Source organism: Panthera onca, chromosome A3, assembly GCF_046562875.1.
Source record: "Panthera onca isolate mPanOnc1 chromosome A3, mPanOnc1 haplotype 2, whole genome shotgun sequence".
Classification (NCBI taxonomy): domain Eukaryota; kingdom Metazoa; phylum Chordata; class Mammalia; order Carnivora; family Felidae; genus Panthera; species Panthera onca.
In genome coordinates, this window is record NC_138341.1 from 114,167,183 (window position 1) to 114,183,793 (window position 16,611).

The following is a 16,611-nucleotide window of genomic DNA, read 5'->3' on the forward strand; positions in this document are numbered from 1 at the left end:
GTAGAGATCTCTGGACAAGGAATGTCCAGGAACATGCTCTATGCGTCTCAGAGCAGAGTGGTGAGAAGGCTGCCTAAAGGGGGTGGTGGGGGTGGGTGAGGAGGATAGGAGATGCAGGGAAAGGCAGGCAGGAGCCAGCTCCTATAGGGCCTTGCAGGCCATCATGTTATCATCCATTTGTTCTTTCACTCATTCATTCAATACATATTTATTAAGCATCTACTGTGTGCTAAGATACCCGGAGATCCACCCTGCCCTCACAGTCTAAAGTGTGGAGAGACACGCACAATAAGCAGACAAATAAATATATGAATATAAACACCAGGGTGCGATAAATGTTAGTAAGAGAGCTGTTTTCCAAAAGTTCAATGCCCTTTAAGGGCAGAGGCAGTGGTAAAACCTAACAGAGTGGGGCTTCTCCTTCTGCTGGTGAGGCCTGCGGGACCAGAGAACCCAGGCAGCCAAGGACCTGCCTGCCTTCCCTGTCTGCTCTCCTCTCCCCTCCCCTCCCCTCCCCTCAAGATGGCTGACAAAGGCCCAGCAGGGTGGGAGGAAGGAAGGAAGGACTGGTCCGAGGGTCCAGAGGGGGTGACTGACTGGCGGGGGCAAGGCAGCGCCCTGGTAGCATTGGGGCTGAGGTGGGGGTAGAGGGAAGACTCAACTGCTGTGTGACTCCAGTGGGGGCGCTTCCCTCTCTGGGCCCTGCATCGAGACCGGCGCGTGCCAGCTTGGGGTGGGAGGGGGGGGGCGGGGAAGCAGGGTCCCCGGTGGAGCCCCGGAGTTGGGGGGATGCCTGCGAGCTCCCCATCAGGGCCGGTTCGAGGGGTGGGTAATTTAACAGGCCGGGGGTAAGGTGGGGGGGAACAGGAGGCGGTGCCTGTGGAGGAGGGGCGGAGGGGAGGCTCCGGAGTGATTTCAAATTTCCCTCGTCCCCACCCCCGGCTCCCCCCGCTCGCGCCCGGGGCCCGCTCTGAGTGGCTGCGGCGGGGGCGCCCCCGGGCGGGGGCGGGGCGAGCGCCGGGCCAGGGTTACAAGGGGCCTCGGCACCGCCCCCTCCCCACCCACTCCAGCTGCCTGGTCCGGCCTGCGCTGCCTCCGCGCCGCAGCCGCCCCCCAGCCCCGCGGACCCGGCCCGCGTGGACGCCCCTAGCGCCCCCCGACGGACGCCACCGGCCCACTGGCAGGCCGGCGAGCGGGCGGCCGCCGCGCCCGGCCGGCAGCGCGGGGGTTAAGTGGCCCAAGTAAACGTAGCTCGGTGATCGGCGCCGGAGATTCGCGAGCCCAGCGCCCTGCGCGGCCGCCCGCCGGCCTCCCGCCAGCCTGTCCCGACCCGCGGTTCGACCGCGGAGCGGCGCCCGAGCCAGGCTCTCGGCAGGTGAGCGCCCCGTGGTCCGGGGGAGGCTCGCCAGTCCGGGGGCTCCGGGGGCTGGGGTGGGGGGAGGGAAGAGACAACAGAGGGGTCCCGGGACTGGCAGGAGGGACCCTCTCTCCGGGACGTCCGGGGGAGCGGCTCCCATCCGTTTAGAGACCCGGCTTGGTAGGGGAGGAGAGGACCACTGGACCACCTGGAACAAGAAGGAAAAATAGGGCGGGGGGTGCTATGTCTTGCAGGGATAATCTTGCTGTAGTCCCAAGACCCCGGGGAGAGAGGTTTGTCTTCAGGGAGGGAAGATGGGGTGGCCTTCCTGGGGTCTAGACTGGAAGGGAGGACGTGTTCCTCCGGAGAAAAGTGGAGCAAGAAGAGGTCTTGGTCATCAGGAGGGGGAGTCCTTACCTGGCCTCGGCTTCAGAGGGAGCCTCATTAGGGGTGGGGGAAAGAGGAGAGAGTTCAGCCAGGAAGGTGGGCGTCCGTCCCTTAAGACTTGGACTAGAGGGTTTCGGGCGAAACCCGTTTAACCCCCTCGCAGGGATGGAAGAAAAGTAATGGGTGTGGGTGCGGGCGAGCAGGTGGGCCAGGGTGTGCACCAGGGGGGTGGCCTCCCGAGGTCCTCTCTAGATGAGCCACCGGGGCGAGGCACAGCGGGACTGCCGGGACGTCCTCGGGAGGGGCTGCCCTCTCCCCTTTGCACACCTGGCCGGGGAGGAGCCCGGCTGGGGCGGCGCCACCCTGCCCCGGCCACGCTGCCTGCCCTGGGGGCTCACTTTCCATTTTTCCCCTCTTCCGGGATGAAGCCGGTCCCACTTCCCAAACTCCGCAAACCGAGGTCTCAAAACCTTTAGCACCTCCCGGATACCGGCTTCCCTGCTAGTGTGATTGTTCGACGAGGGAGAGTAGGTGTTGAATCCCACTTGGTAGGAGAGAAAGTGGAAACCAGGAAAGACTGCGGGGTGGACTTAGCAAGTTAGCAACAGGGAGCCGCTCTTGGGCTCGGGCTTTCCTGCTGGATTTACTCACCTGTGGCAAAGAAGGGCAGCCTTTCTGGGCCCAGCCCCAGGCCTGTGCCTCCAGTCTGCCCTTTCCCCTTATCCTCTGGCCTGAGAGACTGGGCTCCTGTGTTTCCCCATCTCCCCACTTCCCTCGCGCCTCCCCCCTCCCCAACGCCCCCCCTCCCCACGCCCTACCCCCGCCCCCAGCTGAGAGAGTGCATGCATTAATGAGAATTACGGACAGTGAATTTGGACCGTTTCCTGATTTCTGGATGCTGTGGGTTTAGACTGGCGGAAATTTTCCCGAGGAGGGGTAACCCTTCTGCCGCTCTCAGGTGGAGGTCTCAGGACACCGACCTACCCCTGCCCTCCTCCCCAACACCTGCTCTGGCTTCTTGCGCCCCCACCATTGGATTCCAAGACTGCCTCTATTTTTCCAGGGTTGAATTGATGATACCTATTTTATAGGGCTGGTATACAGTAGTTACTCAATAAAAGTCTGCCACTGTTGGCATCCTTAGCTAGCATGTGGGGTAAGCTGGCTGCCCTCTTTAGCGGCACACGAAAGTCTTTGGCATGCATTTAAATCTGTCCCAGCAACTCCATTTCCCTCTGTGCCTTAGTTATTACATCTGTGAAATAGGAACAGTGTTACTAATAACCCTAGGTTGTGTAAGAATGAAACCAGTTTTATGCATGATTTGACATTTAACCCTCTGTGTTCCTTAGATGTCTGATGGGTGTCAATAGCTCCTTCCACACTGGGCTTGGGGAAAGGGCTCGATGGGATAGTGCTTGGCATAGCGGGTGATGAATGTTGACATCTGAAATAGTTAACCAATAGCCCCTCTTCGTAGGGCAGCCACTAATGAGAAATGGGGATGAAGGGAGGGACCTCTGCTGGCCCTACCTATCCTGTATTCCACCAAGGTACCCTATTCCTTTCAGTTAGGAAAGCTTTTCCAAATCCTTCCAAAGCTTTTCCAACTCCTGTTGGGAGTTGGCAGGAAGGAACGCCTTTGTTACTTTTTGAAAGGAGCCAGGGTTTTTGACGGGTTGGGGCCGCTTTTACCATCCGTCCCCCAAAAGTTTGAGGCCTACCTTGGAGGCATAATTGCAGAGCTAAGAGAGATCCTTTACCTTTCCTCCTTGGGGTAAAGAGGGCCAAGACAAAGGGGTTGGGCCTGGCTGCATCATGCGCCTAAAGCATAGGCATTACCTGCCCCTCCTTCAAATCCTAGAAGGGGAGGAGAGTATCTGGGAGCTGCAGGGGGTGAAAGGGAGGAGCAAGGGAGGTAGGGCTGGGGGAAGTACCTTGCCTTCCTTTCCTTCCTTCAGCCACGTGGGGCCTGCGACCCAACGGTGCCTGTCACCCCTCATTGCAGCCCCAGGGACCCGTTTCCGATTTGGGAAAGTTTTTCCAGGAAAACTTACCTTGTGATTCCTTTGTCTCAGACCAGCTCTCATGCAAGCCATCTTGCTCAGACACCTTTTCCAATTTCATCTGAGGTGGTGCATTTTATTATTTTATTTTATTTTATTTTATTTTATTTTATTTTATTTTATTTTATTTTTATGGTTTTAATTTTATTTTTGAGAGAAAGTGAGAGCTGGGGAGGGGCAGAAATAGGGAGACAGAAGATCCAAAGCAGGCTCTGCACTGTTAATGTAGAGCCCAATGCAGGGCCTCGAACCCATCAACTTTGAGATCATGACCTGAGCCCAAGTGGGACGCTTAACTGACTGAGCCACCCTGGGCTAGTCCATTTTAAATCTCTAACTCCTCCTGGGTCCTATATCATGACAAATGCCCCCACCTTCCTCCAGCACTTGATAGGTACAGGGCCTCAGCTCTGGCCCGTTCTTGTGAGTTATTTTTTAATTGTGAATTCAGGTTGCGGGATCAGAGAAGTGCAGAATTCCTCATTGCATTTTCAGACCATTCTTATCTTTGCAAAGTGAGGGGCTGATTTGTCTAACTTTTTGTGGGGGCTGATCTCATCAGATCCCTTTTGTAGCTGATGGGACCAGGGGTTATGGGCACTGACCCCTTCTCCTCCACGCACTGGAAAATCCATGTATAACTTGACTCCTCCAAAACTTAATCGCCTACTGTTGATGGGAAACCTTACTGAGAACATAAACAGTCTATTGACACATACTTTGTATGTTACATGTATTGTATAATTTATTCTTCCAATAATACCTAACTTAAGTTTTTTCAGGGCACCTAGGTGGCTCAGTTGCTTAAGTGTTAGACTTCGGCTCAGGTCACCATCTGCTGTGGCACAGAGCCTGCTCTGGATCCTCTGTCACCCCCTCTGCCCCTCCCCCACTGGTCCTTTCTGTCTCTTAAAATAAATAAATGTAAAAAATTTAATTTTTTCCCTAGTATTGCTAGGTTATGCAGTTAAATCTTTTTTTTTTTTTCAAATTGTTGTACATTTCCAAACTTTTTTTCAATATATTTCTTGAAAAAAATCAGCATATATGACACCTTTAGTTCAAGCCCACATTTTTCAGGGTCAACTGTATTGTAAAAAAGCCTGTCATCCATTGGGTCATATTAATAGTCTGAGGCAATAAAGGGGCCTGGGCATTAGAATCAAGTCTGGATTTATATACCTGTTCACTCCATTTATAAGTCACTGGCTTGAGCCTCAATTTCTCCATCTGTAAAATAGTCCAAGAATGGTTGGCTAATTGCAGGGGGTGTTTAAGTCTGTTGAGTTGCTATAGCTTAAAAAATTGAGTAAATGTTGCATGTTATGGGGGCCCCTGGATGGCTCAGTTGGAAGAACATGCGACTCTTAATCCCGGTTTGTGAGTTTAAGGCCCACGTTGGGTGTAGAGACTACTTAAAAAATAAACTTGAAAAAATGCATGTTATGTAGTAAACACTCAAATATTGGCAAGTGGTTATTCTTTACTCTAGGAGGGAAACACAGTCCCAGTTCGCACAGTCTCCTCAGTTTTCTTCCAGGGAATAAGCAAAGATTTAGGAGGACCTGTTTTGTGTAGGGAATGGAAGTACTTCAAAAAATGCTTCATACAAGTGAAAATCAAATTTACCGTCTTCAGATGCCAAGAAGAAACTAGTCATCACCTGTACTTTCACAATGCCAAGGTAATCAACGTTTTGCTTTTATTTGGGGGCCTCCATTTCTATGTAGATAGGACCAGGAGGCCTTTCTAAGGGACCTGGATCCAAGGAGTACAGACTGGCAAGGAAAGGTGGCTCAATTGGTGAAGGCCTTAGAGGACACTGTGGTCACCATTGGGGCTGGCCTTTGCAAGCAGATGGAGAATAGTTTTGGGGATCAGGGGGAGCAGAGTCTCTGGAATCTGCCACCATTGGCTTCTGTTTGTTTTTTTTTTTTTTAATTTTGTGTTTATTATTAGCTTGCCTGATCAAAGTTGCCTGTCACTTCACCCACAGAGATTTCATTCATTAAAACTGTGGTCTGTGGGCTCTGCCCTAGCTCAAACCCCTGTGTGCCCTCTACCTTCTCTCTGTCTGCTTTAGTTCTGTGACTCAGGGATCAAACTCCACTTTTCCAGAAAATTGTCTTTTTATAGCCTTTGAAATGTGTGAAGAGCGGTAGCCATAGAAAGACTACAGGAGATTTAGAAATGCACTTTCAAAAATGACCGAGAATTGACGGGTGGGAGAGTAAACAGTTGTCAGTGGATAAAGGTTCTTAATCAATACATTTCCTTTTGGGGGCAGGTAGATACTGAGCAGGTGTGGGATGGGAAGAGGCCCAAGGTGGCTGGGGGCTCCTAAGATTGAGAGAATACATTTCTTGGATCATCACCTCCCTAGTTTTTTTCTCCTCTCATTCTGTAACTCTTAAGTCTCCTGGCCTGGTGGAATTTTCTTTGACCATTTGTTCTTATGTTCTGCTTTTTGGGAGATGGTCCTCAGCTTCCAACCCCTAATATTTTAACTTTTGTCTTTTGTTTTGAGGTGTTCTTGTCCCAGAAATCCCATGTGTAATGGAGTCCTCATCCATCTTTTATCTCCCTGAGAGTATTGTTTTCTGTTTAGTGCTCCTTCCAATATTCATTTCTGAGGGTTTTTTCTGTTTACTTTTTCTTTTTTTTTAAAGGCTTTTTTTTTTAATGTTTATTATTTTTGAGAGAGAGGCAGAGACAGAGCAAGCAGGGGAGGGACAGAGAGAGGGAGACACAGAATCCAAAGTAGGCTCTAGGATCTGAGCTGTCAGCACAGAGCCCTACCCGGGACTCCAACACACTACAAGATCATGACCTGAGCAGAAGTCGGACACTTAACCCACTGAGCCACCCAGGCACCCCTTTTCTCTTCTCTTCTCTCCTCTCCTCTTTTCTCCTTTGTGAGAATGCAGGCGGGGAAGAGGCCGAGAGAGAGGGAGACAGAGGATCTGAAGCGGACTCTGCTGACAGCAGCGAGCCCAGTGTGGGACTTGAGCTCCAGAAACGCAAGATCATGACCTGAGCAGAAGCCAGGTGCTCAACCGACTGAGCCACCCAGGTGCCCCTACAGTTTTCATTTTTAATATTTAAGTTTTGAGCTTGATCTTCATGATTGAGAAGGACGAAAGTCATCTGAGACTTGAACCGGAGCATTTATTTCTCTGTGGGACAATGACCTGCACATCCCTATGGGTCTCCCCAAATAGGAACGATGTTCTCTGCCCTTGGGTCTGTCACCAGAGGAGAGGGATCTCCTAGTGTCCTGCCTGAGAGGCACAGGCCTGGCTGCAGAGAATGTGGCTCTCAGTCTCAGGGATCCTGTGTAAGCCTCTGGCTGGAGGAGGAGCATGGCCTACAGAACAGGCTGACCCAGGGGGATACCAAAATATTTCTTTACCATCCACCCTGCAGTCCCATCTTCTGAGGCTAATTGGGTCTATTCCTAAGCAGCATTTGTTTGCTGTTGGAAGTGGACACACTTGGGCCCCAGCTGGGGCTGGAACCCAGGCTTCCAGCTCTAGGAGAAGGGACGATGCTTTCTCGGTCAGTTGGTGTTCCCAGCAGCCAGCACAGTGCTGGGCCCCTGGCTCCGTGAATGTGCGCTGTACAGCTTGACTGAAGCATTGCTCTGCCTGAGCTTTGTGGCTGCAGCACTAGAATCTAGAGGAGAGAGGAGCAGAAAGAAGCAGAAGGAAGCTGGCTCACCCGGGATGTGGTGAGAAACAGAGTATTAACTAGGCTAGAAGCCTGAACAGGCAGGTGCTGTGACAAAGATCTTCTGGGTCGTTCTGGGTTATGCAGGAGGCAGTGTGCGACACTGGGTGGAAGGGTTTGGAAAACTCTGAGCAAATCTGCATAGAGGTGTGGGCAAAATCTGTCCTGTTGTGCTCTTGTAAAAGGGTCTTAATTATATTGGGAGAGCAGTGTAGATTTTGGGGTGAACCAGCCTTGTTATTGTGTCCTCCACCACCTGGCTTTGTCCTACCACCCTCTCCTGAACCAGCTGTGGGCTCCGTGAGGATGGGCTGTTGGCCGATGTCTGCCTGTGCTTCTCAGTGCCGAGCATGGCTCCTGAGGCCCGGGGGAGTTCCTGTCTGATGCTTGTAGGAGAGTGGCCTTTGCCAGCGTGCTGCTCAGTCTTGGGAAGTTCTGTGTAAGCGCCGGACAGAGTGATTGCTCAATATTAAGCTTGATTGTCACCATTACCTAAGGCCACACAGCTAGCAGGGAGTAGAATGTGCATGGCAATGCTGTTGCATTTCTTTGAGACCCACCCGGCTTGGACCCACAGAACTGGCAGGATGCACAGATGTGTCGGGTTAAGATACTCAGGAGTGCCCGCTAGAGCCCGCTCTTTGCCTGCAGGCCTGCTTCATCACTGTTGAGACTGGCAGACCCTTGCCCATACCAGGTAATTGTAGCTAGTTTTTGAAAAAAAGTGGTTTATGTGGGACGTAGGCTTTTTTTTTTTTTTTAATGTTTATTTTTGCCAGAGAGCAAGCAGTGCCTGCACAGGAGGGGCAGAGAGGGAGACAGAGGATCCAAAGCTAGCTCTGAGCTGAGAGCACAGAGCTGGACACGGGGCTTGAGCTCATGAACCCTGATATGATAACTTGAGCTGAGGTCAGTTGCTCAACTGACTGAGCCACCCAGGCACCCGTAAAATTTCTTTTAATGTTTATTTTTGAGAGAGAGAGGCAGAGCAGGAGTGGGGGAGGGGCCGAGAGCGAGGGAGACACAGAATCTGAAGCAGGCTCCAGGCTCCGAGTGTCAGCGCAGAGGCCTATGGGGGCTTGAACTAGTGAACCACGAGATCATGACCCGAGCTGAAGTGGGAGGCTTAACTGAGCCACCCAGGCACCCCTATACTTTTTTTCTTGTGCAGAGAACTTTTAAGGTTTGCTGTCTTAGCAACTTTCAAACATACAATATAATATTTTAGTTGCCGTGCTGTATATTACTTCCCAGGGATTTATTTGTACCTTTTGACCATCTTTAAGTCATCTCTACGCCAAACATGGGGCTCAAATTCACAACCCTGAAATCAGGAGGCACATACTCTTCTGACTGAGCCAGCCAGGTGCTCCCAAAATTTTGTCTTAAAAAATATACTAAAAGAATGAATACATACATACATACATACATACATACACACAACACACACACATATAAATATTAGGACTTTCTGCTTATGGTAGCAGTAATCTGTAAGTCCTCCCATGTTGAATCAACTAGAAATGCTGTGTAAATTTGTGTGCAGAGCTAAGCTCCCTAGAACAATCCCCTGGGGACTAACTAGAAGAGGGAACCAGAAATAAGAAAATGTAAACTAAGGGATGTGCAAGACCTTTAGGGAGAAAACTGGCAAAAATTTTCGGTAAGGTTGGCAGGCTTGCCCTAGCATAGGAGCGCTTATTAGTAAAGCTATGATGATTAAAAGGGGTGGCAAGGGATAAATGCCAAAGGGAAAAGTCAGTCCAGAAACATCCTACATACATGGGGGGAACTTTATAAAAGAAGAGGAGTTGGGACATGCTTGTCATTACGTGTGTTTGGATTTCCTTATAGGGAAGAATGAGATCCCTACCTCATACCATACACAAATAAATTTAGATTGTTTAAACTTGAATGGCCATTTTCATTAGAGTTTGGTTTTTTTTTTGAGAGAGAGAGCACAACAAGGGAGAGGAGTAGTGGTGCGGGGGTGGTATGGGGGGAGAGAGAGAGACAGAGAGAGAGAATCCCAAGCTGGCTCTTTGCCCAGTGTGGAGCCCGATACTGGGCTTGATTCTATGACCCCAGGATCATGACCTGAGCTGAAATAGCCAGAAGCTTAACTTACTGAGCCACCCAGGTGCCCCTTGTATGGCCATTTTCTTTTCTTCTTTTTTTTAATGTTTATTTTTGAGAGACAGAGACAGTGCGAGCAGGGAAGGGGGAGAGAGAGAGAGAGAGAACCGGAAGCAGGCTCCAGGCTGTGAGCTGTCAGCACAGAGCCTGACTTGGTGCTTGAACTCATGAACTGCAAGATGATGACCTGAGCTGAAGTCAGACATGTAACCAACTCGGCCATCCAGATGCCCCTTGAATGGCCATGTTCAAAGAAAGAAATGTTTCTTGGACAGTATCTGACTGTAAAAGTACCATGAGGATATGGTAGTTCACTCACAAACTACCCTCCCAGGAGACCTGACTTTTTACAGTTAGAGAACAAAATGCTGGAGGAACATGGCTTAATGCACATGCTAGCGTATTAACTGAGACTGTTGCACAGACTGTCACTTGACAAAGCTTCATCTTCTCGTCATTCCCTCATTCATTGCCTCTCACTACCATCCCCCACTATGGCTGCATGGGATTTAGGCAGTCATTTGTTTGGAGCTTTTGCTATGATAAACGGGACAGCAGTGACCATGCTTGCACTCAGGTCTTGGTAAGAGCTTTGGGCTGGGTTGATCTGTAGCAGAAGAGTCCTGTGTAACAGGATATGGAACATTTGGCATTTTTAGGTATTGTCAGTTTGCCATCTCAAAGGCTCACTCTATCCCCATTGCCTCCATAAGAGGACAGTTGAGATTTAAAAGGCATTGGCTGTGTGGCAGCAGGAGCAGACTACTGTGAGGGGCAGACCCAAGGTGGTGGCTTTATAGAAATTTGGTCTTCACTTAACGCCTTAGGGGAGAGGGCAGTGGGCTCTTACACTCTGGCTTTGCTAAGGGACACATGACTATAGGAGCGAGCACTGCAGCTCCCAGAATCCTTTGCTCCTTTGCTTCCCACCCATCATTGTCAGAGTTAACCATTGGTTTCCGCTCCACATTTGCACACCCTTCCAAGGGTTTCCCAAATAATTGTAGGGGAAGAGGGCTGCGTTTGTTTATAGGGTAAAAAGCTTCACTCGAAACTCCGCTTTAAGTTGCCTTATCTTTGCAGATCTTTCTGTATATTCCTTGTGTTTTCTCTCTTTAAGATTTTATTTTTAAGGAATTTCTACACCCAAAGTGGGGCTCAAACTCACAACCCTGAGTTGAAAAGTCACACACTCCACGGACTGAGCCAACCAGGAACCCCAGTTTTTTCTTTTTCTGTGAATTATCTATAAGGGTATTGGTATATAATTCCCATCCACTGAAGAACATCTAGATGTTTGTGAGTATTTTGCTTATATGAGCAGTACTGCAAGGAACATGTTCCTATAGCCATTTTTTTTTTGCATTTGTCTAATTTGACTCCTGCTGGGATCAATTATTTTAATAATTCTGATCAATATACCAAAGTTCAGTTTTTACTGTACAATGAAAGTGGCGTTTGCAGCCATGGCCTAGAGGCATGGAGCAGTTGTCCACATTCCTTCTGAATGCCCCAGAATGAAGGGATGCTTTTGTGAGGCAGAGCTGGAAAGTCTGGCAGGATGGCACATGGAAATGTGTAAGCCCCGGGTTCTTCTCAAGGTTTCATCCTCTATGTTGGGGGTCCCTAGCACCAACCACCCAGGGAGTTAGGGGAGGTCATCTCATTTCACAAATGATAAAACTGGGGTTTGAGAAAGCCATTGAGGGCTTTTTCATTCCAGCTTTCCATGGATCTGGTAATTTCTGGAATTTAGCAAAGATTTCCTAAAAGTCAGGTAAAGACCTTGAACTCTGTGACCTCATACTCTGCCACCAGCCAGGTGGGCAGCCTGTTTCCAGCCTCTTACTGTTGTACTTATTGTTCCCACTTCCCTCCTTCTCTCTGCTCACCTGGGTGAGGTGTCCCTACCCAGGTTTCACTTTTGTAACTATACTTAGCATATTGGTTTTAAAATGTCTTTAAGATCTGGCTCCTGAGTCAAGTCTAAATCTCTATCACTTAGCTGCTGTGCAAGCCTGGGCAAGGAATCTGCCCATCTGTTACCTCTGAGCTTCAGTTTACTCATCTGCAAAATGGGGCATCATAAGAGTAAGCTCTCTCTTTTTTCGGTGAGATACATAGTAATTATTCCATCTCAACTATTTTGTTATCTCCGACAAGGGAAGCAGCTAAGAAAGACTCGGGCAGCTGAGGGGGAGGATACAGGAGTCTAGATTTCCCTCCCAGGGGCTGTGGAGAAGACGAAATTTCTTACAAAGGTGAATGGGAATATCTTTCAACCTCCCTTTTACTTCACGTGATCTCTAACCCCTGGGGGGACTCATGTGGGGCAGGGATGCCCAAGTGGCCCCGCCTTCTACCTACTTCTCCATCATGTCCACCATCCAACCCCCTTCCTGTATTGTGCACTTAATTAATGCAATTAACATTTACAAGATGCTGTGAAGTAACTGCTCCTGGTGCCAGCCTGGAGGAAGTGAATGACATCACTCCTCAGCCTTATAGCTGGGTCGGTGGGGGGACGAGTCCCTGAGCCTCCTCCCTGAGTCTAATTGGGGGTGCCACCCACCCTTCTGTCTGCCACATTGCATTTGGACACGTCTGACCTGGTTCAGTTGGGACACAGGCACCCTGCACTAATGAGGCAGAGCCTTGCAGGGAGAACCTTGCGGGTGAGCCCACCCTGTGCTGCTGCCCGCCCCCAAATCATGTGCTGGACCCCAGCTTCTGGGAAAGGGTCAGAGTTCACCACGCATCACGGTGTGTCCTGTCCCTCAGCCCTAAAGTTCCCCACAGTCTCTGGGATGGGTGAGGCAGTGTCCCTAACTAGAATTCTCGGGCCGCCATGTCTTGGCACGGCAGTTACAGGCACGTGCCCTGGACTGCCTAGGCATGAGTCTTGGCATTGCCACCTTGATGGGTGACTTAATTAATTCATCTGAGCCTGTCCAAAGCAGGTTGATAACAAGACCTGCCTCGGGATCTGGTGGGGGCTGAGAGAGCGGTTTGTACCACCTTTAGCTTTTACGGTCGGGACCTGGGCCCTGTTACAACAGTGGGGTGGCAAGGCACGGTTGTTCGGCTAGCACAGCAAGTACTCTGGAAAAATCCCTCTGGAAGGTGCCATCTCGTTCAGGGTGGTAACCCAGCCAGGCTATCCTCCAGCGCTAGAAAGATCACACTAGGTAAAGCACTTGGCTTGTCTTGGGGGCCACATTATCCAAGAGGTGGTGGGAAGAGATGACGGTGATTTGTCTCTACCATTCGTTACACGCCGGTCTCTGGTACTAATTTCTTCCTGTTCTCAAGAGCATGTGGTTAAGTTTATGTGTTCTCTAACTTTTCCTGGACTTGAGCACGTTAACAAGTCACACTGGTCACGTGTGTATTATGTTGCTTAACAAGTATGTGTTTTGTTGCTTAATCTGTGCCTCAGTTTGTCCATCTGTAAAATAGGGATACTACACACCACATTGAAGGATTAAATGAGTTGATGCAGCTAGAGCACCGAAGAGGGTGTTGCATATAGGATACTAAACGCTGAAAGAAAATGACTGTATCTTTAGGTGAGAGGATTTGTGTGAGGAGGGCCAGGTTATTACTTTTTGGAGCCAGGAGTATTGGGAGAAGCCTTCCTGACTGTCACGATGTGGTTTTGGAGTCTGAACAACAGGGAGGTATGTGGTAGAGAGAGATGGGGAGGGCTTCCAGGCTGAGGAGGCAGCTGTAGCACATGCCTGGAGGCGCGCTTCATTCATCCGGTGTGTAGAATTGGTCAGGGAGAGACACTGAGCTGGGCACCTTTCAGCCTGCGCAGGTTCTGGACGCCGGTGTGTGTTGTGACAGTAAGACAGCAAGGGAAGTTCATGTCAATGCACACCCGGGGTGATGCAATTCACATAATTGAATTATACATTGGGGGGGGGGGCGAGTATTTTAAAATAGCTTCCCTGCTGGGGTGCCTGGGTGAAGTCAGTTAAGCCTCTGACTTCAGCTCAGGTCATGAACTCACGGTTCATGAGTTCGAGTCCCGCGTCCGGCTCTGTGCTGACAGCTCAGAGCCTGGCGCCCGGTTCTGATTCTGTGCCTCCCTCTCGCTCTGCCCCTCTCCTGTTCACGCTCTGTCTCTTTCTCTCAAAAATAAACTTAAAACAGCTTTTCCGGGCTAGCCCAGGTAGCTGAGGACCCTTAGAGCTGGTTGGTGTCCTTCCCTGAACCTTCCTCCAGTCCTCATGTGCCTAGTTTATAGGGGCAGGAGATTTTTCCTGAATGTTGGCATGCGGCTTTGGGAAGGGTGCTCTGCTCACATGTCTGCTTGGTAGACTGGGGGACAGGTTGGCGCTGCTGAGGCCCTGGGGGAAGGCCCGAGGTAGTTAATCATTGTCCACTCCTGGCTGCAGGCTCCACCTGGGCCTATCTAGGAGGGAGCCTCCTGACTGACACAGTAAAGGGCCGTCTGAGGGAATCTTGGGCCCTGGATGAGAGGGAAGCAATGGCCCTCAATTTCAGCCTCTGACCTGCTTGTTACCAGCTTCTGACTGGAAGGCCTCGCTGCCCTCCCCCGCTCCCCAAGCTTCTGTGTACCCTTTAGTGTCTTACACCCCATGACGCAGACGCCCTCCTGGTGTCAGGCTACCTAGGTTATTTAGTTCACTGGCTTGGCCAAGGGTAAGACGCTGGGAATTAATTATTACTTGGAACTACACTCCAGCAGTTTTCCTCGGATTTTGGCAGCTTGGCCTCACAGGAACTGGCCGTAGGTCAGCCAACCTGTTCTTCCGGGTCAGGGCTTGGCAGTGAATGGGGGTGAGGAGCAGCTGATCAGACCAGGTCAGGCATTCCTCTGTTTCCGTGGGGCTGGTGAGGTTCCTTAACATGTATCAAGAGAAAACAGACCAAGAAGTGTGACCCTGTACACCCTGGACCACGTGGGTGGCTATGGATCAGTGTACATTTAGAACCAGAACAATGCTTCTCTAACTTGCACGTAATCACCCAGGGGTCTTTCGAACATGTTGGTCTTGACTTAGTAGGTCTAGGGCCAGTGCCTGAGATTTTGCAGCTCTGACCAGCTCCCAGGTGATTTCCAGAGGTGCTGCTCCCTGGGCCTTATGGGAAATACAGCAGGGGTCTAGTTGCCCCATGCCCTGGCCTGGGGGATGGACAGGTGCAGAGGATGGCTTTGGGACCCCAGGGCACACCGCCCATCCACCTGGGGGCGCTGCAGGCCAATTCAGACCGCTCCCCACATCGCCCCCTGGTGGATGTGGTGCCACATCACTATTGCAGTCCACCGCCCTGTAGCCTAGAGGATGTTTCTAGAAGGTACCCTGGGAGGCTAGTGTGCGTCATCTAGTACGGTGCGGTGAGTCCCCAAGATGGGGCACAGGGGATGGGAGTGCTCAGTGCTGATGAGCAGCCTTTTGTTCAGGAAGCTTTTCCCAAGAGCTCAGGAAGCTTTTCAGTCCAGAGCAATAGGGTGTGGTGGCAAATACCTCTGGAGGAGTTTGGGGGAAAGTAAGGAATGGGTGTCTGGGGGCCTCATCTACTACCTAGGTTCTAGTTTTGCCTTGGTGCCCTACCTCTTAGGTGTGATTTTTGGCCTTGGAGACTAATCCTGTCTGTGTGTCAGTTTTCCTTTTCTATAAAATGGGCGCATAATCACATTAATAGGCGTAAATGAAAGGTGCACGCTCTTGCAGCCAACATCTGTTGAAGACCAGGATGAAGGTCGCACAGCCCTTCAAACCTTCAGCGAGGACCTGGCCTGAGCTGGTCTGAGCCGAATAGCCTGGTGATGATGCAGTTACCAGGACGGGCAGCAGTGGGGAGACAAAGGCCCAGAGGTGGGGTGAGGCTGGAGCAGATGAGGAGCATGCCCCTTGTTAACTGCCCCAGTCCTTCGCCTGTGCTCCTCCATCCTTTCCCTTCTTGGGAACTTGGGACTCTGAGCCCCAGCTGGTGAGGGAGGAGGGGAGTGAGCGACAGGCCAGCAGACCAATGGGCCCCTGAGGTTGGGGTGGGGCGGGGCTTGTGCTGCCATGGAGAGGAGAGAAGCTGTTCTGTGGGGGAGGAGGGGGCGGGTGGGAAGAGGACCTGGAGATTGAGGGGAAGGGAGAGAGCAAACAAAGGGGTCAGGAGGGAAAATAATGCACCGGCTTCCTGAGGCCCTGCGGAGGCTGGGCAGGGAGAGGGGGCCAGGGGCAGAGGGGACCAAGGCTGGCTGCAGGCAGACCCGGGCAGGCGGGTCCTAAATGGCATTGTTTGAAGTGGCCGGCTAATTGCACAGAACAGCCTAAGCCTCAGACCACAGCCCAGCCCCCTCCTCTGTCCTGGGTGCTGGTGTCTGAGCCTTCGGGCCGCCTGGCCACATGGAACCAAGTCCTGAGCCTCCGAGTTTGGTGAGGGGGGCAGGCTACGGGGTGGGGTGGGGGGCAGCCTGGGTGGGGTCCTTGGGTAGGAGTATCACCCGGAGAATATGTCAAGGGGCCTCCCTTGGCCTGAGGACGTAGAGCCATTGGTGGGAGGTTTGGGGTGTGCTGCCCCCTTGTGCCCTTGTTTCCCTGCTACCTTACCTATTCTGGCCCTCCTGCAGGAAACAATGAAGGGAGACACCAGACAACTCAACAGAGAGGAGGACGCCAGCGGGAGGGAAGACTCCATCATCACTAACGGGGGCTGCAGCGACCAGTCTTCTGACTCCAAGGATGCGCCCTCACCCCCCATCCTGGAGGCTATCAGCACCCCGGAGATCAGAGGTGGCCGGGCTAGCGGGGAGGAGGGGTGGGACAGGCCCTGCAGCTGGGACATGAGCCTCCGAGCAGGCTCGAGGCAGGTTGTGGGGAGAGGCTCTGGTCTCTGACAAGCCCCGCCACATCTCCCAGGAAAGAGAAATGGATGGAGGCAGAGCCCAGCCCGTTTCTCATCCCTGCC

The 16,611-nt window shown here is 51.4% G+C and overlaps 1 protein-coding gene across 8 annotated transcripts in view; it reads left to right on the forward strand.

Moving 5' to 3' along the window:
* The first annotated feature begins 774 nt into the window (after positions 1–774).
* Positions 775–16,611, forward strand: part of DNMT3B (DNA methyltransferase 3 beta) — a 41,122-nt gene continuing 25,285 nt past the window's right edge. For 2 of the 8 annotated variants that reach the window (XM_060615406.3, XM_078444160.2), the window contains exons 1-2: positions 778–1,375; positions 16,274–16,436. In XM_060615406.3, coding sequence (XP_060471389.1) covers positions 16,280–16,436 — 157 coding nt within the window. In that variant the 5' untranslated portion in view covers positions 778–1,375; positions 16,274–16,279. Of the gene's footprint in view, positions 1,376–5,388; positions 5,495–8,113; positions 8,237–12,699; positions 12,864–16,273; positions 16,437–16,611 lie in introns of those variants that run through there. The other 6 variants (XM_078444157.2, XM_060615363.3, XM_078444155.2 and 3 more) reach the window with 6 other exon arrangements.